The sequence below is a fragment of the Ovis aries genome, unplaced genomic scaffold (genome assembly GCF_016772045.2).
Source record: "Ovis aries strain OAR_USU_Benz2616 breed Rambouillet unplaced genomic scaffold, ARS-UI_Ramb_v3.0 scaffold_87, whole genome shotgun sequence".
Taxonomy (NCBI): domain Eukaryota; kingdom Metazoa; phylum Chordata; class Mammalia; order Artiodactyla; family Bovidae; genus Ovis; species Ovis aries.
The window spans coordinates 741,981-766,240 of NW_024599828.1; the positions used below are offsets into that span (position 1 = coordinate 741,981).

General features: G+C 43.7%; 2 protein-coding genes across 3 annotated transcripts in view; both read right to left on the reverse strand.

The window, feature by feature from the left end:
- The window catches only part of PAG3 (pregnancy-associated glycoprotein 3), a 928,325-nt gene that overhangs the window by 369,610 nt on the left and 534,455 nt on the right, over window positions 1-24,260 (reverse strand).
- LOC101123081 (pregnancy-associated glycoprotein 1-like) lies at window positions 719-10,524 on the reverse strand. 2 transcript variants are annotated; one of them, XM_042242664.2, is made up of 10 exons: window positions 10,424-10,524; window positions 9,676-9,777; window positions 9,216-9,366; window positions 8,118-8,235; window positions 7,900-8,018; window positions 6,522-6,715; window positions 5,483-5,599; window positions 2,891-3,032; window positions 2,708-2,806; window positions 719-1,023 (listed from the first exon to the last, which is right to left on the reverse strand). In XM_042242664.2, the coding sequence occupies exons 3-10, from the start codon at window positions 9,339-9,341 to the stop codon at window positions 874-876; spliced, it is 1,065 nt and encodes a 354-aa protein (XP_042098598.1). In that variant the 5' UTR covers window positions 9,342-9,366; window positions 9,676-9,777; window positions 10,424-10,524; the 3' UTR covers window positions 719-873. The 2 variants fall into 2 exon arrangements, with proteins under 2 accessions (XP_042098598.1, XP_004019890.2); XM_004019841.5 differs by lacking the exon at window positions 9,676-9,777.

Genomic DNA, 24,260 nt, shown 5'->3' on the forward strand with positions numbered 1-24,260 from the left:
ATGAAGCACCTCACCCAAAAATCCCCTAGAGGACAAGCCCAGTGATAAGTTTGTCTGAGATGGGATGAAGAGAGTCTACTTTATTACCCCTTATAATTCCTCTGAATGAGGAGGTGGTAGAGTTTTTGGGTCATCACAATCTCTTCCATGGCATAGACCATCTGCCAGTAACTATTCTTGGCGCTGCCTCTCCCCAGCTTCAGTCATGTAGTTCTGGAGGAAATTAACAATCATGTGTGCTGCTGAGTCAGGGCCAAAGATCATGTAAAGCCAGTCATAAGACCCCATGTCCCTGCCAGGATGGCTGATCTAGGGCTATACATGTGAACTGAAGTGGGTCATTCAGAGAACACCCTTGAATTCTGATGCATGAAAACTTTTTTCCTTGCTAGGTAATTCCTTTGAGATTTAAAACTCTAGGGAGGTAGCTTGAACTCCCTCACTAGGTGTAGAAGCCTTAAGGAAAAATGTTGCCAGGCTAAGACCATCAAAGCAGACCGAAGGTAAATAGCGAGGGTGAAAGAGAATTGATGACTTCTGATTTCTTGGGTCCAGTCACTGAGATCTTTGTATTTGCTCTGATTCTTGTATCCTGGATTCCCAGAATCATTTCACTTAGTCTCCCCTTTCCTTGAAGCCAGTTAGAGTAGGGTTCTTCTCAATTTTGATTCAGATTTGGCTCTAGATCCTTCACATCCAGACACAAACAGAGTCAACATTTGTTTCAGCACCATTAAGAGTGAAACTTTATTCTTTACTGAGCATAGGGTGTACAGAACACCAAATACAGTTCACCAGCATCCTGGGCAGGACTGCCCTAGTGTGAGTGAGTGTTAGGAGAGGCCTTACTGATTCCTGAAGCACTCCAAGCAATTACACTGACGGTGCCAGGCCAATCCTGTCATTTCCTCGATCAAAGACCGAGAAATAGAGCCTCAGAAAGATGTCACCGAGTAACCAGCTCTCTGTAGATCCCCTCACTCTTTTCTCTTTAAAGGCAGAATAGCAGTAGCCTCTAGAATCCTGGGGAAGTCAGAGACACACACCAGTCAGCTTGAGCCCTTACTGGTGACTCCCCCCAATACCCATACCTAGCAAAACTATTTGTTTTATTTCCCTTTTTTAGTAAGTATCAAGGGGTTTTCTCAGCAGCAGGGTATATGAGAGTTCATCCAAAACCAAAAAGGGCCAAGATGTGAGGTTGTCATGAGGAAGGGTGTGGTGAGTGAAGGACTGGGAGTGGGGCAACAGAGGAACGAAAAACAACAAAGTCCTATTGTAGAATGTCAGGTATATATTCAATATTCAGTGATAAACCACATGAAAAAGAATAAGAAAAAATATATATTTTATGTGTATACTGAGTCACATTGTTGTTTAGTAGAACTTAACGCAACACTGAAGATTATCCATACTTCAAAATAATTTAGAAAAGAACAAATGTGTCCATAGTTCCCCTCACTCCCTGTTTCTTCCTTCTGACTCCTGCTCCTTGTTTACTCTGCAGAGAATGCTGACTCTCCTCCTGAATCCCAACAACCATACTTTATTAAAAAAACTTTATTTTGTATTGGAGTATAGCTGATTAACAATATTCTGAGTTTCAGGTGGACAGTAGAGAGACTCAACCGTGTGTATCCGGGTATCCTGGTCCCAAAGACACCCCTCCCATCCAGGCTGTCATATAACTGAGTGGAGTTCCTTCTGCTACAAAGTACCTCGATGTTGGTTATCCATTTTAAATAGAGCAGTGCCCACAACATGTTCTTGAACACTTAACTCAGAAACTCTGAGAAGCCTCCTTTGGCCCACACTCACCCTCTTTGGCCACTCCAGGCTTGTGTGGGTAACATACTCTGGTTCCCCATCCCCACTGGTCAGTCTGTAGCCCTCATCAGCCCTAGTAAGTCCCCAGTGCCTTAGTGCAGACCACCTTGAGATGACATTTGCATAGAATCCAGTGCACTTTTGCCTAGAACCAAGCAACCCTCAAAATGGCTCAATGAGTTTGTCATTTTAGAATTCCTGAAATTCCCTCTCTTCCTCAAAGCCTTCTTTGAGTCCATCAGCCTGCGATCAACTCTCGCAGGGAGCTGACAGGAAGCCTCCACCCTGTGCTGGGGCTGAGCAGTCACTGTGCACCCTTTATAAACATTATTATCCAACCTCCCAACAGAGAGGTTGGCTATCCCAACTGACAAAGGAGGCACCTGTCCAGAGCAAGGGGAAGATGCAGGCGAGGACTAGGCTGACCATGTAATTTATCATCCAGACCAGAAAAATCTTGAGAAGGGAAGGCAGACTGTTAACTTATGCTGGGACATCACACTGGGACTGTCCCCAGCCATTCTCCTTGTAACATGGCCTATTTCGGGGAATGCTAGAGCTGAATTTCATATTCACGCACCTAAGGGTTCAGATTGAATTGAAGCTCTATGAGGACTGAGGACGTTAGTATTCTCCTCTCCCTGACTCCCACTATTCCATATGGTGTGGCCTCTCCACACTTTTTCAGGAAGATCGCTGTCCCACACACCCCTTTTCTCTCAAGTGATTGGATTTGTGGGAGGCACAGGCCCAGCCAAAGGGCTCAGCAGCATCTGCAATGGTTTGACAGGGCCTCCAGAGGGCGCCCTCCTCCCAGCAGCAGCCCGAGGGTTCCTGTCAACTCCAGTTTGAGAACCAACCGTCAGTATTTTCCCCTCACCTTGAGGATGTAAGCTTGAGCTGGCACTGGGTAGTTGATGCCATTGATGGTGAAGATAATAGAGGGCAGGGTATTGACCACAGAACATGAAATGTAACGCTGTTAGAGAGAGAGAGTGAGAGGTTGAGTATGGTGGTCCTTGTGTGTGGAGACTGGGAGTGACCCTGGGGCAAAACCCTTCACCTGGGAACGCCAAAGCTTGGCGCCAATCAGCGTATGTATTTTATTGACTAGTCTTCCTGGGCCTTGGATAAGTGATGTCCCAGTGTCCACAAGGGCCGAGCAGCCATCAGAACAAGCAATAACCTCCTTTTTCATGATGATGCTGAGAGACAATGGAAGAAAGAGAGCATCAAGGTCACTCTGAGTTTCCCCAGAGTTGCCCCCTTCCCGACTGTCTCCTAAACAGCCCCTCGTATCTTTCCCTCTTTTCCTCTGCTCTTGACATAACACTTTCCTGACATCCTCAAATGTAGTAGTTGAATACACCAGGATCTTTTGTACCTTGACACAAGCTGGTCTTCCTTCCTAGAAGACTCCACTCCACTTTGACTAGCAAATTTCTTCTCATCTTCCAGATTCCCGCTTAATTGTATTGTTTTTGGGAAGTCTTTCCCCAGGTGTTTATCAATCTCCTGTCTTGGTCACTCTCTGTAGACCCTTCCTCATGACTGCTGCTACTGCTGCTGCTGCTAATTCACTTCAGTCGTGTCCGACTCTGTGTGACCTCATAGAGAGCAGCCCACCAGGCTCTGCCGTCCCTGGGATTTTCCAGGCAAAGTACTTTAGTGGGTTGCCATTACCTTCTCCTCCTCATGTCTAGCATGTACCAAAGTCACAATTCACTATCTGGGCGAGTCACTTCATGTACATCTGCCTTCTTCGATGTTAGGGAGAGTTTCATTCTTCTTATTTAGAGGGTAACAGGCGGAAGGCCAGCGGTCTCCAAACGGAGGAAGAAGCCTGCAAGTGTCAGGCATTTTTATCTCTCTTAAGGGGCAGGAGGAAACAAACTAGCGATATTTTTTTTTCCTTTTCTATACAAATTTAAAAGGAGTTTTCTCTTAATATACTGTGTTGCCATAATGACACCGGTTTCACCTGAAGTTAACTATTCTCAAACCTAGAGATAATCAATGCATTTTCTTATAGAAAAGTTTATCTTAAGCTGTGCTAATGTACTATACATTTACCCCAAACTCTGTCTTCAAGTTGGTTCTGCCTTTTGGCTCAGAACGTACTTGACAAGCCAGCATGTTATACTCAGATATTGTTCCCGTAATCTATGTAAATGAAACTATTTGTATGGTGATCTGCCCTTCTTCAAGATTAAAGTTAATCATTTTATGGTCCAGGATGAACCATTTGGTGCCAAGATTATCCCAAAATGCGTCTTATGGGTGAGGGGCCTTGTGCCAATCTGAGTTTTAAGACATCCCTTTCTTTCACTAACAGAATGCTAGTGACTATGCAACATCCAGGTGAAGACTAGCAGCGGGGCACTCTTTCTGCCCCCTTCTGTTGCCTATGTCAGAAGCTTTCTCTATCTATTTTATACTTTAATAAAACTTTATTGCACAAATGCTCTGAGTGATCAAGCCTCGTCTACGGCCCCGGATTGAATTCTTCTCCTTCAGGGCCAAGAATTCCGGCGTCTTTGCATGATTCAAAAACAACCTTTCATTGCCTCCCTAAAGTGCCTGACACACAGTGGATACCCAATGCTTATCAGTTCAATGAGTGAATGAAGACTGAGAAAACAATAAGAACCCTCAAAAGAGCTGTATCTGGTGGGGAACAAATAACGGGTTGCACACAGAGTGAAGATGGAGATTTGCAGGGGCAGCAGATTCCTATTGTAGGGGGAGAAAGGGGCTCCTCTGGGAGAGGGTGTCTCCCAGCACTGCTACTACAACCAGCTCAGACCCTGAAACCTTGGCCAGGAAATAAATGACTAGCCCACAGAAAATCCAAAGAAAGGTCAGATTTTACATGAGGGTATCACACAGAATCCTATCAACTATGCCTCTTGTCCTCAGGTCACTCCTGGATCCCACCTTCCTGATTCTCTGTAATAGCGCCTGTTCCACTGTGTGCCCAAAACTTGGTGTGTCTTTTTTTCAGTTGCTTTCACGTCTTAAGACTGCAGGCAACCTCTCTCCACTGCTGGGTAGCTGTTCCCTAGGAAGACCAGTTTTCCCCATTTTCTCAGGACTGTCTTTGTTTTTAAAATGACATTTATCTGTACTGAGAACTTCCTATATTGGTAGCCCTGGACAGTTGGTCATCTTATCGTAACTCTGTTCAGGCTGGTGAAATTCTCCCTGATCCTCTGTTCACCACCCTGTAGAGTCTTCTAACCACGCTCCCCACCTCAAAGGGCAGTGGGTGCAGCCGTCTCCCAGCTGCGCAGACCTCTCTGGACCCTTTTGGGACCCTGGTCAGAGCCTTCCTCAGAAGGCCTGGGCATTATGACCCCATAGGTTGTTTGTGTATCTATGTGCTTGTGTCTTTGTTTGTATGTGTGTTTGTATGTGTCTCTGTGAGTGCTTGTGTGTCTCTGAGTAGCTATGCATACTTTCATATGTATCATCTGTGTAGTTTATATGTGTCTGCTTGTATGTTTCCAAGTGTCTGTGTGTCTGTCTGTGTCGTTGTGGGTGGAGTATATGTCTGTGTGACTGTGTGTCTGAGAATGCATTTGTATATGTCTGCCTGTGTCCATGTACATTAGCGGGAGTATCACTTGGGCTGACCCTCAGAGGAGAGGCTTACCGGTCCATGTGTACACTCCAGTCGCCTGCTCGAATCAATGGTACCCAGTTGAGCTCTCCCTTGTAGTAGCTGTGGTCCACCCCACCAAACATCACCACACTGCCCTCCTGCTTGTCTCTGTAGAGAGAAGTGAGGATGGGATCCTTAGAGGACAGTAACAATAGCACTGTCTGAGAGTTGTGCTTGTCCACCCATCAAGGCCCTAATAATGTCCCCATGTACATATGCAGAAATAGTGTCTAGGAGAGATAGAGATCCAGAGTGAGGTCTGTTACTGTCTCATGAGCGGCACAGAGGAGGTTAGAAGCCGAATAACTTGTCTGAGCTCCACCCACTATGTCTTCTGAAGAAGCCCTGGACCTCCAGCAACCTGAGTGCTCAGACACCCTCAGAGGACATGGTGCTGAAGTATTTGGCTTACCCCGTGTCCACATTGTCATTTTTCAAGAAAATCAAGGCCTGGGAGTTCTAGCGGTGTGGGTTCAGGTCACCCAGAGTTGGCTCTACTGGCCTGTGACCTCCAATGTCCAAAGGGCCCCACACTCAGAAGGGACCCCACCTCTGCTCTCCCTGTCTTGTAATGCCTAATATTTCTTGAACAAGGCATCCCACACTTTTGTGTCACACACTTTCATTTGTCACTGGCTCCACAAATTGGGGAGCTGATCCAGGGCTCCCAGTGAAGTGCCAATGAGGAAGGAAAGATATCCACCATCCTTCTCCTTCCTTACTTATGAAATTCATAAGCAAATTGTATTGCTTTTTCCTCCAGCTTGTTTCCTGTTGCCTTCCATTAGCCTCCCTCATAACTCACCCAGCTACACCAAGTTACTGGTCTTTAACCCAGGAGTAGGGTTGTGTTCCAAAATTATTTTATATATAAAAGCCAGTGCTAAAGCCAAGTAGGGCCCTGGGGCCATAGTTATCCTTGGTTATATTACTCTCAGGATACTTCTTTTTAAAGTATTTCATAATTCTTGTGCAACTGAAATCATCTTACAGCTAACTTGGAAAAAGCAATTGTCCATCTCAGACTTACTTGCTCAAGTAGAAGGCAAAAACAGGCTCAGAAATGGCACCTTCATTCTTCAGCTTGTCAAAGATGGGGATGGCCCCTGAGCGGGATAGGTTGGGGTAGTTCAAGCCCAAGACGCCATCAAATCTCCAGTGCCCAAACCCGTATTCTGCCACGCTTAGACCGAACGGCTGGTCAGTACTTACAAGGTCCCCAATCTGTGAGAGAGAAGAGTGTTCCCACTTACAGATACGTAAAGTGGGGCTAGGACTGGGCTGGGGTGCATTGCCATTAGATCCTTAGAGAAGAACTGAGGCTGGGCTCTGTCTTTGGTTGCCCACAGATGGTTAGAGCAAGGTGGAAGGGGAACTTGGGTTCCATTTGAGAGAGGCTGTGAGTTTTAAAACATCTGCCCCTCTGAGAAAGACCACTTGAATGAGTCAAATTTGCCTTGTGGTTTCTGTACAGGTGGGGCAACCAAGAGTCAGGCCAGGTCCCACTGGTGCCACCTTATGGACAACACAATCGAGAGCAAGATAGCCTTCTCTTTGGCATCATTACAGGACCTAATTACAGGAATGTACTGAATTCTCTTTAACTACTGTGGATTCTACATCTGTCCAGGACGACAGAAGCCGAAAACACAATCTTGCTTGCAGGGTTCTATGAAATTACTGCCTGGGGAATTCATTTTTGGGGATGTACGTATATTTCTGTGAGTGTGTATGAGACAGAAAGAAAGAGAGGGGAACTACTCAAGTATTTTGGGGGCGACAAGCCATAGGTTTATTAGACTCTCAAGGGTCCTCTTGAGTGAGAACTCATTTATCAGGCTCCTTGAATTCTCAGGCCTCCAGTTTCCCACTCTGGACACCTGAAGCTGTTGACTGGCCCCAGGGTCCCCAGATCAGTTTTATCCTGTCCCCAAACACCCCACAGCAACTTCAGTCCTGAAAAGTCAGCCTAACTCCACCATTTACCACATGTGTGCTCCCTTGCTGTCTGGACCTCAGTTTCCTCATATGTCTCATGAGCTAATCAGACTAACTGCTGTACGGGGTTGTTGCAGAATTAAACCTGTTGTCAGCAGAAAGTGGCGGGAACAGTCTGTTAATATAAAAGTGGGTGCTTTTATCCCTTTTCACTCCCAGCTAAATGAACCTTGAACTGCTCATGGGCATAAAAGCTACAAGTCCACACCGCAAGCCACTCTCTGGGTTAGCTAATTTGTTTGCTTATGTGTCACCATGGGCACTGCCACCCAGAGACATAATCCTGTGGATAAGATGGCCAATATCTAGTGGAGTTAGACTAGGAAGTGTCCTGCCAGATGGTCCTGCATGTTTTGCAAGCAGTGGTCACCTCATATGCAGTCCTGACTCAGCATTTTTTACACTGTTACCCTAACTGTGTCACGAGCAACAACTCCTTTCATTCTCCCAGTTTCATAGGCGATCCTGAAGGTCTTATTGGTAGGCCGGAAGGTGGAAGACTGAAGATGTCTGAACATAATCTTTGTAGCTGCAGATACAAGAGATGAGTGTCATCAGGTGCCACGGGTGGAAAACAAGGCGGCAGGGCAAGTGAAGGATGGTCCAGGTATGGGGTTTCTCTACTCACAACGGGCTGGACTGGTGCAAAGGTCAGAGGGCACCCACAAATCAGATGAGCCTGTGTCAAAGACAACCTGGAATTCCTGAGGGGGTGTTCCAATGGTGATGTTACCCAGGTAGACCAACTACAGGGAGAAGGAGGGAGGGGGTTAGTGCAGATCTGGCTACCCTCTATTCCCACACTGATGCCTCCCCCTGGGTGTCACATATCTCTTGAGACCACTTTCTAACCACCGTGCAGCTCACGGACTTTGGTCACAGAGGTATCTGCATTTGATATATTATTTTCCTGTGCTACATTTTATGCAGGATATTGACTCTATGACCAAGCATTGAAGTGGTATCTCCTGCATGGGAACCCAGAGGCATAACCAGTGGGCCTCCGGGACCGCTGGACACTCAGGGAAGTCCTGGTTCCTTCATCTGAGATGCTATGTAGTCTCTCTTCAAACCAATCCTTAGCACCCCCTTTTCCAGGAGATCCTTCTTGATCAACCCCCACCACTCCCTCTATACTCAGACCACATCCAATCAACACCACACAGGTGACCCTTTCATTTGACATGTATTTACTCTTTGCCTATCTCTCAGGCTGGCATGGGCATTTTTGAAGACAAAATAAGCCTTTTTCTAATCTAAAAACAGTAAGCACTGTGTTAGAGTCTTATGACCATACACATAATACAGGTTCAGTAACTTTTTCCTGCTGTCATTCTTGCATCTGTGGAAACTGAATTCCTCTACCTGGGGGTTCACAATTGCTTTGCAGTTGGTTCTGCAGTTTGATCAGTGATGGTTCACTCTTCAACTGTAACTGAGGTGCTCACTTAGTTCAGGAGGAACAATCACTCTCAAACTAATGACACACGTTTGACACAGAAATGGATATTTACCTGCCACCTGGTAGTTGCCAGGTCCAGTCACAAAGACCAACAGTTGAGGATGAGAGTGCCTTCTCCTCTGGTTGGGGTCCCTGTTTTCCAGTGTCTCTGCCTCCTGCAGGAACCCCAACCCCAACATCCCACTTGGCACCTCCAGATGAGCCCCATGCTAAGCTAGAATACCAGGGTGTTGCTGTGGAGCACCATCCTTCCAAAATACTCACATTTCTGATGTTTCTCAGTGGGTGAATAGTTAGATTTGAGCCACGAAAAGAAATCTGGGACAGTCTGGAAGCATGCTCCTTCAGCAAATTGTTCAGCATGTTTTTTCCACTGAGGGTGTTTCTCATGGTCTTCACTCTCCTTAGAGGTATTCTTTCACCAAGCATTTGACAAGAAAACAAACAAGATGCCACAATTAGCTGTCAGTGTTAAGGTATAACTGTCATTGTAATGGCCCTGTGTGTTTTCTAATCATTTTTATGAGGCACATTATTATCAGAATTTTATGCATATACTATGGCAAAGACATATATTTGTATACAGGTTCTTTTCTGCGTATTGGGTAAGCCATATGACCATGTGGTGTCTCAGTGTCCCCTTCGGTAAATTGGTGGAATGTAACAGTACAAACCCTTCAAATAGAATATCTTGGGGATAAGTGAAGTGATCGATATAAGGTACCTGATAAATAGGAAGTGTCAACAATGACAGCCATTAGCATTGCTGTTGCCATCCCACTCATTGCTTCTCAAAGGACTTCAAGGAAGGAAGACTCTTATTCTCCTTTACAAGGGAGCAATTTGAAATGCAAGAGGTTTCTGAGTTGGCTGTGGTAACACTGCTTGTTAGATATAAGACAGTGTATCTTTCTCCAAATTGAAAGAGAAGAGAGAGTTGAGAGAAGAGTCCAAGATATCGGGAACAAGTAAGGGAAATTCAGAGGCTTGAGAAGGAAGGAAGAGTTAAATGAAAAATTAAAAGCAAACAACACAAAGAGAAACCCATTCCCAGTGACTTCCAAAGAGATGGAGAGATAAATGACAGTGATACAGAGATGCAGACATGGGCATATATACACTGAAATAGACAGGGTAAAAAGAGGACATGTTGAACAAAATGTAGAAAAGTGCTATTCCACAGGACCACATCAACATCTGCATAGACTGTGTACTGAACAGTAGCAAGGAGTTGTATTTTCAACAGGTCATGACATGACTGGACCCCAAGATCTGTGCAACCCAAATCTATACCAAGATCTTGGAATCCACAGTTCCTATAGCAAGTTACTTAACAATAAGTCAGAGTTGAACTTTAAGACTCTTACAGTAATTTTCCTTTCCCTTCTAAACCTGATGGTTCGAAGAATAATCAGATGAAAAGAAAAAATCCGATAAAGGAATATAATGTAACATACAGTCTCCATACTTACTTGACTATGCACTCTGAGAAGGCCACCAGCCCGAGGAGCACAAGCCACTTCATGATTCTTTCCCAGCTCCAAGTACTCAGGGAAGTTTGGGTTCTTAGCATGTAGTGGTGACCAAGGAGCCCCTAGTTATATATGCTCTGACCTACTCTAGTTTTCCCCTTCAGGCCACTAAAAGATCTGAAAAAAAAATACAAAGGTCTCAATAAAAACTTTACCTTTATCTTTGACCTTGATGAATGAACTTTGAAGCTTTTCAGAATACAGATAATTGAACTGTAATCTCTTCCTTGAATCTTGGCTGGAAAATCAAACTGATCTACATGGATATCTAAGAAGACGGAAAACCTTGCCTTCTTGGAGAAAAAAACTGCTAACAACATCATGAAAATGGATATTAGGGGCCATGCTCGACAGGTGTGGTTTCATGTCATCTCCCTAGCCGCTTCGTGAGATATGCATTGCTGTCTTCGTTGGAGAGGAGATTGCTAGGATATGAGATGTCAAATAGCAAAGTGAAGACGTCAGGGACAGCCCAGGGATATACAACTGGCTTTAGGTAGTGGGTCTAATGGCAAACATCAGGGGCACCTATGATGCCAGGCTGCATCAAAGATTTAGGGCAGAGCAGTACTTCAATTGCATGGTTTCTGTATTGGAAGAAATGTCATATGCATCCACAAGATATTTTCTATCATCCAACAACTGTACAAGGAAGAACTGTGTGCTGGGTTCTGGGTTAAAGGCTTCAAAGTCAAAGTTGATCAAGACAAAAGTAGTCTTTATCTTAAGAGAGCTAGAAGTCTAGTTCTCACAAAGTCATGGCCCCAAGATGTAGGAGATATGATACTGGGACTAGGTGGCATTGTTGGAATCTAGGCAGTACAGGCCTTACCTCTGGGAGCAGCCTTTCCTCCACTTCACCCATTCTGGAAAGCAGGCCAGTTGGCCATGTTTTGAAGAGAATCAGAATTTTGGATATTTATGTATAATATACTTATTTTAATGTTAGCAACTAATTTTATTTTCCCGAAAAAAAAGTGGGACCATAATCTCCACAGCGATGTGCTGGAATCAGCCTTCAGTCTCTGCAGTTTTTTGTTTCTGGCCTAGAGTTGGGAGTGCACTGGGGACAGAGAAGAATTGAATTCATGTTGGTTGATTTTTAAAGAGACTCAATGAATAATAAACATGCTGACTCAATGGAAAAGAGCCTGATATTAGGAAAGATTGAAGGCAAGAGGAGAAGCGGAGGACAGATGATGAGATGTTTGGATAGCATCACCAAGTCGGTGGACATGAGCTTATTGTTCCTTGTATTGTTTCTGTTATTGTGACAGAATCGCATGTATGTTAACAGGTAAAAGCAAGACGATAATTAAAACTTATGTTTTGATTATGCATTTCAGTGGCTAGAAAAAGAGATTCACACATAACATAAAGAAGTTTAATTCAAACCCTGCCGTCTTAAATCTTGAACTGAAAGCATAAGTTTGTACCAACTAACTATACCTTTTTATTTTAATTTTAAGGAAAATGTGTACTTCCAGCTCCGACCACTGTAAAGCCTAGAAGCAGTGACAACTTGATGACAGTGACTATTCTGAGGTCTAACGTGTAGCTTCTAAATACATTTCCCATCAGACGATCTTAAAGAGATGGCTGATTTCAGGACTGGGTAAAGAAATGCACAAAATAATCTTTGGAATCGTGAAGGACCAGAAAAGTGGGGGACTTCAAAGACCAGTGGGGACTGGGCAGAATGTTTAGGAATCCAAATGAATAGGCCAAACATCTACCAGTTTGTTGCGCAGGATGATTTTTCTGCTTCTCAACACACTGCATATGTTTCTCATAACTTTCCTGCCAAGAAGTTAATGTCTTCTGATTTCGTGGCTGCAGGCACCATCCACAGTGGTTTTAGAGGCTAAGATGAAGAAATCTGTCAGTGCTTCCACTTCTTCTCCTTCTATTTGCCATGAAGGATGGTGCTGGATCCCATGATCTTAGTTTTTTCATACTGAATTTTAAGCTGGGTGAATGTGTCCAAAAGTTAATAGAAAACATCCAATTTGTCAGTGTGATAGACTGCTAGGACACCAACTCACATTCTGAGCACTGAGAAAGGAAAATAATCATTAATATTTAAGCTACTTTTTTTTTTTCTATTAAACATAGGTTATGTAACTACAAACAGTTCCAGGAAAACAAGCTAGACTCCCCCTTTTGGGGGTGATGAGAGAGTGATGGGGAGCAGCTATAATACAGATGAAGCCTCACTCACTGGCCTGCAGCTCATCCCCTTCTGTGGCGGTCTGGTTCCTAATATACCAAGGACTGGTACTGGTCCTGAGCCACTGTGCTGGTATTGTGGACTCCTGCTCTAAAACCAATAGTGGGACATTCTGTAAGACAAACCAACCTGCTTCCTCCTGTTTCTGAACAAACAGATGGCATTAAAATTGGGAGAGGAACATTTATTTAGTCCTAAATGAGAACAATCAAGTACAACATGTGACTACATTCGTTCAATAAACTGTGAAAGGACATTTGCTTTTTGAGCATCAGGGAAATTTACACATGGACTGGATATAAAATGTTCATTTTGGGGGGAACAAAAGAGCATTTTTTTCATATCCTATCATTCTACCGCAAATACTCATTATGTACATTTGGTGAAATGTTCATCTTGTCCCTAAAATACTTCAAGGAAAATGAATAAGCATTAAAACAGAGAGAATAAAATGATGGTCTGTCTTGATTTAAAAATAGAAAGCTGCTATGCTATGCTATGGATTGAATTATGTCCACTCTTGACTGCCAGTGTGATGGTATTAGGAAGTAGGGACTTTGGCAGGTACCCTGTTGACATGGGATTTTGATGGTGGTCCCTCATGATGGGATTAGCCTCTCCTTCTTTTTCTCTCTTATTCTGCCTCTTCTTCCTTCCATTCAACCACCACATGTGAGAGCATAGCAAGAAGAGAAAGACTTGTGCAAGTCAAGAATGTCTTTGCTGGGAACTCAATTGGCCACCAACTTGATGTTGCATAGTCTCCGGTCTATGAAAACCAGTGGGACTAAGCGGTTAGTTTTGTAGTTATTGATGCCTATTGATGAAATATAGGGTTCATGACACTCTTCTTTCCTATATTTGTTTTGTTTGAAATTGTTTTGCAGTAAGAGGACTATGGAAAGTCCATTTTGAAGGTTCTGTCTTAGTGATACCCTGAGGAGCCCAAGAATACAGATTTAGGCAGGTCCCAACTGAATGAGTGGTTGGAGGACCACATGCTCCTTACCCCAACTCATCTCTTGTCATCTGAAAATTGTCCCCCACATCTGTCAACCTTACCACCCCCACCCCCAATCTGCATCTCCATTCCTCTCCTAAACTCAGTCATCTAGGTGGAGATGTTGATAACTCAGGAGAGGGTCTGGAAGCAGAAGGAATGTGGACATTTTTAGGAAGAACGAAATGGAAAGACCCGTCTTGATTTTCCCTCCTTTAGTGTGATCTGCAGGTGAGGGATTGGGCCTGGGTAGGGAGGGAGCCACAAGTGAGACTGCCTAGATATCTACAAGTGAAGGGAGGAGGAATTCAGAACCCAGTAACCAGGAGGTGGGCAGCTTGCACAGGACACAGGAGGGAAGGAAAAAGCACTGGGGAAAGAATAGTGCCTACCAGAGGGCCAGACCTTCTTGAATCTTCTGGTTAAACTTGGAGGTCACGTCCTTCCAGTTGGAATTCCTGCTCCAGATGTGGAAGGGAGAGAGCTGTACTCACTCCTAATGTGTCACAGGGAGAGGGCCAGCATCCCCCAGAGGCCCTTTGATTCCACTCTGATTGTGAGTATCATCCCAAGCCAGAGAGCAAATGGCAGGTCATCCAAAAGATGACCGACTTTAAATTGTATTTAAAATACTACAAAATTTGTCTAAGATTCCTGGCATATCTAGTTCCCAGAGTTTTCTTGGAGAGATGATTCATCACCCTAATTTGGGTTTCTGCTGAGGAATATACAAGCTTCCCCATTGGTAACTTCTGACTTATAACTACCTTATCTCATCCCACAGAACCCAGATGATAGTAAGTTCCAGTGGAAGGGCCTCTAAAGTCCCCAGTGGCACAGCAGCTGTGTGCCACGCAGTTTACAACTATCGGTCCTGAGACCAGGACCCATGAACATCACCAGGAAGTTACATCCCCCTACCCACCAGAGGCAACCTCATCATCCTCAGCAACAGCCACTGCTCAGCCACTTGTCCACTGATTGGCATTGAGTCTTATTCTGGAACAAGTGTTCTGGAGCATGTGCAGTCTCCCTCATCCAAAAAATGGGAAACTGCACCTTGGGGTGTATGACTCACCTTAGCTGCGGGTAAGTTAGTGAAGACTTGGGACCCAGGAACTCTGGTTCCCAGGCTAGGAGACTTCCAAAAAGGGAAAGATGAGAGAAAACTCCATTGCATTCACTGCTGGGTAGCTCTCAGATGTCTGCAAGCACCAGAGTGGAAGTTTCTTTCCAGTTGCCCCTCAAGTCTGGATCCAATTTTATCAGCAGACCTGCCTCCATGGAGCAGCAGGAAAGCAATGCTCAGGGCTGTTTCTTCTGGGTTCCAGGCACAGTGGGAGCACCCCAGCTGTAGGGACCCTAGGAGGGCGTCATGCATGTGGTGACTGACTCACTCCCAACTCAGATCCTCAGAGCTCCCACTCCTCATTCACACAAGACAGATCCTTGGCTGACTGGGTAACATGAACCTGCATTCAGAGCGAGAAGCCTTCTCTTCTCAGCCTTCTGGATATGTGCCTTATGTTTCCTCAGGGAACCACTGGCTGAGCGAAGTTGGGTTCTGAGACTAGCCTGGATGCAGGGGATGTGTTCCCACTTTGATGCTCCAAATAGACCTTGGAGATTGTAAGGCCTTGAGAGAATTACAATCACCCTTATATTTTGTAGGGACTTTGTTTTATGAATCTGGTTGGAGAAAAAGGACAGACACACAGGACAAGGCTGGACATCTCTGGGTCCCAGCTGACTGTGAGTTGAGTTCCAGCCACCAGGCTTCATAGTCAGGTGCTGATGTTATTCACAAGCCACCTTTGAAGAAGAAATAGAGGAAAGAGTTTTTGGTGTGGTCAATGGGCCGTGGGACTCACACGGGGCAAGATGAAACAAGAGTCATTACTTGTTTCTTTGCTCTATCGGTTCCTTGGCATTTCTACTCCTGAGAACAAGTACTTGGAGATAGCCAGAGGCATTAGTGGTGCCCCTGGCACCTGATGCTTCCGGTGATAACCAGTTTGTGGACAAGTCCCTGAGTCCAGAGCATATTTAGCCTCGTGATAAAGCCTGGTTCTCCCTTCTTGAGAAGGCTGACATGGCTCATTGATGCTAACTCACAACTGAAGCATGGGATGAGGTCATGGTTGACCAGTATACCAAGTTCCAAGCATGGAAGGAAGAATGGCAGCGAAAGAGTAGCCAGTTATTAAACATGGTTGCACTGGTCCTTATCAGGGGCTACTTCCCACATATAGAATGTTTTTCTCCCAGATTTTTGCATGGCAACGTCCTTCTGCACATTCAGCATCATCTCAAATGAGTCTCTCTCAGGCTTGCTTTCCCTGGCCACTCCACTCTCACAAGCACAGACCCAGATCCAAAAAGTGCCTAGAAACTTCCCTCCATCAAAAGAATAATTATAGTTACAAACGTGGAAAGGTGGGAGAGGGATAAATGGAGAGTTTGAGATTAATATATGTATACTACTTTATTTAATAGATAATCAATGGTACAGCACAGGAATTCCACTTAATAGTCTGTAATATCCTATATGGGAAAAGAATCTAAGAAACAATGGATACATGTGTCTGTATAAGGAAATTAATTTCCCATATAACTAATATTAATATAACGCTGTAAATCAACTACACTCCTATATAAATTAAAACCTGAATGAAAAAAAAAAAATGCTCACATGTAGAGACCCATGGAGTTCTCTAGACTCGCAGGATTTCAGATATGATGCTGGAGATGGCAGACTGGGTGCAGAAATCGAGACATTATCTGAGGTTTCATTTTCCTGAGCTTTGGTGTCTTTTTCTTCTAGTGTCACCTTTGATTTGTCTTTGGAGATTCTAATACAAGGGCTTGGAGACACCAGCTGAGTGTTAGTTGAAGGATGAGAGGGAGGCGCTAGTGGGAGACTGAAATCCCAGCTCCGTAGCCTTGGGTTGGGGCATGTTTGAGGCACAACTTATATCCCATGTTCCCTGTGAAACCAGGCTGTATCTTCCCTCTCCATGACTTGCAGGATATCAGACCCAGACTGGTTTCATCCTTTCTCATGTACTGCTTCCCGTGAGACCTCACTGGTTTCTCTGGGAGAATCTTTTTTTTTTTTTTTTTTTGCCAGCACTAGGTCTTCTTGGAAAGGACTCTGATGCTAGGAGGGACTGGGGGCAGGAGGAGAAGGGAACGACAGAGGATGAGATGGCTGGATGGCATCACTGACTTGATGGACATGAGTCTGAGTGAATTCCGAGAGTTCGTGATGGACAGGGAGGCCTGGCATGCTGCGATTCATGAGTCGCAAAGAGTTGGACACGCCTGAGAAACTGAACTGAACTGTGGTCTTCTTTGCAGAGAAGGGAGTGGTACCCCACTCCAGTAGTCTTGCCTGGAAAATCCCATGAATGGAGGCGCCTGGAAGGCTGTAGTGCATGTGGTGGCTGAGGATCAGAAGCGAATGAGCGACTTCACTTTCATGCATTGGAGAAGGAAATGGCAACCCACTCCACTGTTCTTGCCTGGGGAAACCCAGGGAAGAGGGAGCCTGGTAGGCTGCTGTCTATGGGGACTCGCAGAGTAAGACAAAACTGAGGTGACTTAGCAGCAGCAGCAGGTCTTCACTGCTGCTCAGGACTTCTGTATTGTCAGCGAGCAGGGGCTACTCTGTAATTGCAGTGCACTGGCTTTTCAGTCCTGTGCTTCTCTTGATATAGATCACAGGCTCTAGGTCACTCAGGCTCAGTAGTTTTGGGTCACCGGATTAGTTGCCCTGGAGCATTTCCAATCTTGCCAGACCAGGTCTCAAACTCATATCTTAAGCACTGGATCAAAAGGGAAAACACTCCGGAAGGAATTTGAAATAACTCACTTTTACATGAAACTAGGCACCATGGCCTATTTATAAGGAGACTGAGAAAGGATTGTCCCTGCTTCAAGCAACCTCCTGAGATCAGGACTGACTGAGGTTCCCCTCCCAAGGGTTCCTACAGGATCTTGAAGCTGTCCTGCCATGTGGCTTTGTTCCTGCTTCAGTTTCTGAATCCTACACTAGAGCACAGCTTCCAGAGGGCAGGGCTGTCACTTGACTCTCTTCTAAGTACACATCAGTAGATATTGTCTCATTCAGACCCTAATGAAAGACCAGGCTAACACAAAGATCAATTATTCTATTATGAGTGTTAGGCTACAGGTTCAACGACTATAATCAAAACCTAAATAACATTTTCTTAAATACAATACAATTTCAATTCTCTGTCATATAGTGTTAGTGCAGGTCTCTCCACAGAGATGAGGGCCCACTTCTTTCTTGTCACATCTTCCACCTGTGCTGCTTACCTTTCATCTAACATGGCTACTCCAGCTCCTGTCATTATATCTGCATTCCAGCTAGTGGGACAGAAAATAATACTTCCATTTGGAAGTGACATATCACACCGACTCAAATTCCTCTGTCTGAAGTATCTTCCATGATCATGGCAAACCTGTGGATGGTGGGCACACAGGAGGGCAGGGGAATGTTATCCTACTGAAGAACATTCATGATGAGTAACAAGGGGCAGCATCCTTCATTCATGTCTCTGTAATTCATTCTTCTTTGGTTCTCCTCACCCAGCTCTCAGTCTGTTTTAGCCTGCAGATATGGATATGGATAAGTTTATAAGAGAGAACATGGCCCAGGCTGTACAAATACGGACAAAACAAGAATGGAAAGAGGATAAGAAAGTATAAAAATTCAAAATCTAAAGGAAAGGGTGCTTATAACAATAATTTTACATTTATACAATATAGGTATAATGGTTGATGAAACAATTATTAAAATAAAAATTAGAGAAATGTAAAATATAGATATATTCACTAAACCCAACAAAATAATAAGACTGTATCATATTAAACACATAGTAGCATCAGGATTAAGTTTGGATACACATTGCAAAACACTAAAAAACTATAACTTTAGCAAGATAAACTTGATTTTTCTCTCCCTCTGAAACAAAGCTGGGGGTGGGCCAGCCAGAGCTTGGGTGGTATCCATCTCCAAGGTTACATGATTGTCCAATTGCAGGAGTTCCAGCCATCACAACTAAAATCCAAACAACAGTTAGGAAGAAAGTAGGGAAGGGAAGAGTCCCATCTTTCAGCTAAATCAGCTCCTTGAATGCAGTCTTCCAAGAAATCCCTCTTACAGATTTTCTTGCATCTCTAAGTCACCAGTCATGACTAAGGCACAGATGTACAGAAAGGGCAGTCCTATAGCTACTGGGCTTATGGCTATATAACAAGCTATTTTCAGTTTTGAAAGAGAAGCAGAGAACTGATCATTTTGTAGGTAGCCTGCAGCACCTGCCCTAAAGAACAACAACAACAACAATAACAAATGAAATTAATGTAGTAGTCTGAACCGCTGGCCACAGTGTGGGAGCCAGGAGAAAGGAGCAGCAATGAGAAACAGCTAGATGGATCTGAACTGTGCTCCACAAAATAGAGGCAGACTGGTCAGTAGAAATCTTCTAAGGAATGAAGTGAGGATTACACATACTACATGACCCAATTTGTTTCGAAAATGGCTTTTCCAATTCAGGTCCCAAATCTCTCTCAATTCTTCAGCTTCTAAATACCTTGCCTTTGTTACCTCACATTCTGACCTACCTGTTTCATCTTCCTTATTTTTGGTCACATCACTTCTCCAATAGTCCACCAGCATTACAAGATCCAGTATTGAAAACTTAGCAACACTTTCTAGAAGTGGGTAGAAACACAATGACTATTTCTACTTTGGGATCTGTTTGTCCTGATCAAGGTCTTTTGAAAAGACTGAAATGGCTAGAATATTGCAGATCTCACGTTTCCTCTAAAATCCCAACCAAGAATGTGACTTCCTTGGACCTGGAGGGGATGCGTTCGGTTTTGGATCCACAGGTTTTAGCAGAACAGTGAGTCCCCTGTATATGAACAAGTTCCATTTGAAAGGGTGTTCAAAAATCCCAATTTCTTCATAAATCCAGCAAAGTTACTTAGGTAGCCAACTAAGACAATTGGCTATATATTACTGTAGTTTAATAGCTTTATGATGCTTTTCATGCAATTTATAGATTAAAAACAAACACAAACAGTAAAAGAGACATTTTAAATCTTGCATGCATGGATAGGGCATGGCAACCCACTCCAGTATTCTTGTCTGGAGAATCCCCATGGCAAGAGGAGCCTAGCATACTGCAGTCCATATGTTGAAAATTCAGACACAGCTGAGCAACTAAGCACTCCTTTAAAAATAGAATAGTAGTAGCATCTCCATTACCACTGCATTTATGCTTCCTTTCAGACAGCATAGGCTTGAAATAAAAGTCCTGCACTATTGTACTCCATACAGTTCTATACAGTAAAGTACACAAATGCACACCGACTTGTCTTAGATGTGCCCACGACAATGTGTGTCATATCTGTGAATTAACTGATGCACTTGCACATGAAATGCACTTTTACATGTTTGAAAGTTTTCTACTTGAACGTTTGTATGTAACAAACTTGCTACACAGGTTTTCAGTGAATGTAGGTAGTGAAGGAACAAGAGAGGAGAGTAAGGAGCTGCTTGTTCTTTCCCTTTTTGTGTGTATTATGACCACTCTGAATAGGAATTTCTTTGGGTGTAATTGAGGCCCGGTGTATGGGAACATGGCTGCAAGTGACAGAGGACCAAGATCCTAGGAGGTAGGACAAGAACCGTGGTTGATTGAAAAGAGCCAAGAGTGCGAAATAGGAAGAAACAAGTTTTCACAGGTTTATCTGGAAGACTCGGCAAATATCATCTGGCCTTTTGTGTAGTGATTGAGCTGTGTTTTAGAGGAGCAGTCCCTGTTGCCCAGGATGAGCAAGAGAGGAGACTGAACCGTGAAAATCAAACATGTACGTCTAGTATTATCTATGTATGTCAAATATGTCTAGTATTGAAGAGATATAAGTCCTGTAATTTATCTGCTCCTTCCTGGGCAGAATTAGCTTTGTAAAAGTGGGAAGGTCTGCACTATGCCAGCACCTTCTTCTTCTGTCCAGTGAACATTGACTTCTAATGCCATTTCTTTATGAACAAAGGTGTACTTTGTATGATTGAAGTCTTCTAAATTACTGTTCCTTATAAACTTTTGGTGCTGTTCTGGGCCCAGGCACATAGAGCCCTGGAGCCTGGCAGGCTCTGTTTCAGCTTCATAGTGCAGTGTATGGGAATCTGCTGTCGTCTGGGGCCTGGGTTATATCTTCAGTCTGGGTTCACATGTGAGGGGTTAATTCTAGTTGTTTTAACTCTATTATCTTGCTCTTTATCTTCAGTTTGTCCCATGTTCTTTCTTCCCATGTCTCTTTTTATCCCTGACTTCTTTGTGACTGAGTAGGTTTTGAATTCCCTTTTATATCCTTTGTCACTTTATTCACTGTAACTGTTTTTTAAGTAGTTTTAAGATCCATGGTATGCATCTTTAACTTGCCAGTCTATCATTATTAATTATGATAATTATTAAATTATTTATTCATTTATCATTTCTTTGTCTATACTGGGACTTAGTGTGGCATGCAGGATCTTCCTTGTGGTAGGGACTCTCTATTTGAGGAGGGTAAACTCAGTACTTGCAGTGTGTAAACTCTATTTTAGATATGCAGGCATAGTTGCTCAGTGGCATGTGGCATCTTAGTTCTCTGGCAAAGGAACAAAACTTTTCCATTAGCAAATGCATTGCATTGCAACGCCGATCCTTAACCACTGGACCACCAAGGAAGTCCCTATATATACCTTTTAATACATATTACATGTTTATCATTTTGGGTAGTGTTCATTCCTCCTGTAGATCCAGATTTTCACTTTGTTTAAATTCCTTCTGACTTGAGACTTGTTAAAAAACATTTATTACATTGGTCTGTTGGTGGCGATGCAGTCTTGTAGTTGCTGTCTGTCTGAGAAAGTATTCTATCTTGTTTTTGATATGTATTTTTCTTGGGTATAGAGTTCTGAGTCAATTATATTTCTCTCAGCAATTAAGATCTGGCACCAGTGTACCCTGGTTAACATTGTTTCATTTGCCTAATCTGCTGTCATTCCCATTTTTTGTTCTACTGTGTCTGTTTTTCCTTCTGGTTACATTTCTTTGGTTGATTGTCTTAATCCATGAATTATGATGTGCCTTTGTAGAGCTGTCATATTTTTTGTCTTTGAGTTAAATGAGTTTCTGTGTTAATGGCTTTAAAGCTTTCATCATACCTGGAAATTTTTCAACCAGTAATTATGAAGTTCTTTACTTTATTCTCCTGTCTTTACTTTCTGTGTGATTCCATTTACATATATTTTAGCACTCTTAAAGTTACTTCAAAAGTCTCTGATGCACAATTAAATTTTCCCCAGTGTCTTTGCATTTTTATTTTACATGTCTCTATTTAATGTACCCAGTATTCTTCAGCTTCATGAATAGAAGGATTATTGATGTAGTAAGCACTTTAACGTCCTTCCAGCTAATTATGTAACATATATCTTACTTGTGTTTTTACTAATTGATTTTGCTCTCGTTATGGATATTTTCTTGCTTCTTTATGCATCTGGATTTTTTTTAATTTATTTATCTTAATCAGAGAATAATTACCTTACAATATTGAGATGAAACTAGGACAAATATGTTAACAATTTATACAGAAATTTGAAATTGGATTGTGGATGTGGTCACTTTACATTTGGATGCTGGATATTTTTTAACAGTGTTTGCAAACAGTGAAACACTGTTTGCAAACACTGTTAATTTCTTGGGAACATTGCATTTTTTGAAGGCTTGCTGTAATGTTTTTCAAGCAGAGATGAAACAAGCCTTTAGACCAGGTTTACTATTCCCCACTAGCAAGGCAATATTGTCTTCAGGGCCCTATTTATCTCATGGGAATTATGAGTAATCTCGGGGACAGTCCTAAGATGGTGGAGGAATAGGACAGGGAGAACACTTTCTCCCCAAAAGATTCATCAAAAGAACGTTTGAATGCTGAGTAAATTCTACAAAACTACTTCTGAATGCAGGCAGAGGATATCAGGCACCCAGAAAAGCAGCCCATTGTTTTTGAAAGGAGGTAGGAAAAATGTAACAGATAAAAAGAGAGGCAAAAGAGGTAGAGATGGAGATCGGTCCCAGGAAGGGAGTCTTAAAAAATAGAGAATCTTCCAAACACCAGGAAACGCTCTCACTGGCGAGTCTGTGGTGAGGCTTGGAACCTCAGAGGGCAACATAAGTGGGAGGAAAAATAAATAAATAATTTAAACCCGCAGATTATATGCCCAATGGTAACTCCCAGCAGAGAAGCAGTGTAGACGCCCGCATCTGCCACTAGCAAGCGGGGACTGGGCAGGGGGGTGTGGGCTGCATTGCTTAGAACAAGGACCGGGACTGAATGTCCCAAGGGCAATCTGAGGGAACTAACTTGAGATAGCAAACCAGACCCTGGGATAGCTAACCCGGCAAAAAGCCTTAAACTAAGACACCTCCAGGACAGCTCACAGTCAAAGGAATGATCAGAGGTAGCTGGCTGTGGACCGGTACATCCCCTGCCACGGACAGGTGAGCGAGGGCAGCCAGAGCCGGAAGGGGGAAATCATGGCCCCAGAGAGTTATCATCTACCAAACTGCAAGCAGCTGCTGCTGCTGGTAAGTCACTTCAGTCGTGTCCGACTCTGTGCGATTCCTTAGATAGCACGCCACCAGGCTTCTCTGTCCCACGGATTCTCCTGGAAAGAATACTGGAAGCAGGCTTCGTTGCTAACCAAGTCTTCTTGGGATTCTGGATGGTCAATATCCTCCTGAGAAGGTAGTCCTGTTGTACACCCAGAAAACTGAGCAGCAGGGATGGGAGAGGCAATAAGTAGGAGCAACCACACTCGCCAAACACCTGGTCATGGTCACTTCAGCGGCTCAGACCTGGGAAGGGAACAAAACACAGGCCCAATCGAGTCTGCACCTTTGTTGAGTACCCAAGTAAATGAACCTGAGCGGCTTAGACCTGGGAAGTACATGCAACCCAGGGCCCGCCTCAGACAGTTCTCAGCAAAGCAACCTAGAGCCTGAACAGTGTAGACTGGGAAAGCACACATGCCGTGAGCAGGGGCAAACCCAGTGTGCCTGAGACACTGGGAGCACTCCCCATCCACGCCAGTGATATTTGTTTGCAGTGTTCCTCCCTTCCCACAGCACGAGTGAACAGTTGAGCCTAAAAAATTGTCCACCACCAACCCCTTTGGTCAGGGCAGAAATTAGACACTGAAGAGACCAGCAAACAGAAGAAGGTACAACAGAGGGAACCACCCTGCAAGTGACAGGTGCAATAGATTAAAACCCTGCAGTCAGCACCAACTATATAGGAAGGGGCCCATAGATCTTGAGAAGTATAAGCTGGAAAAGGAACTATCTGAAAGTGAACTGATGCCACACTGTCCACAACAACACCAGAGAAAATCCTAGATATATTTTTACTGTTTTCATTCTTTAAATTTATTTTTTTAATTTTAAGTCCTCTACTACTCCTTTATT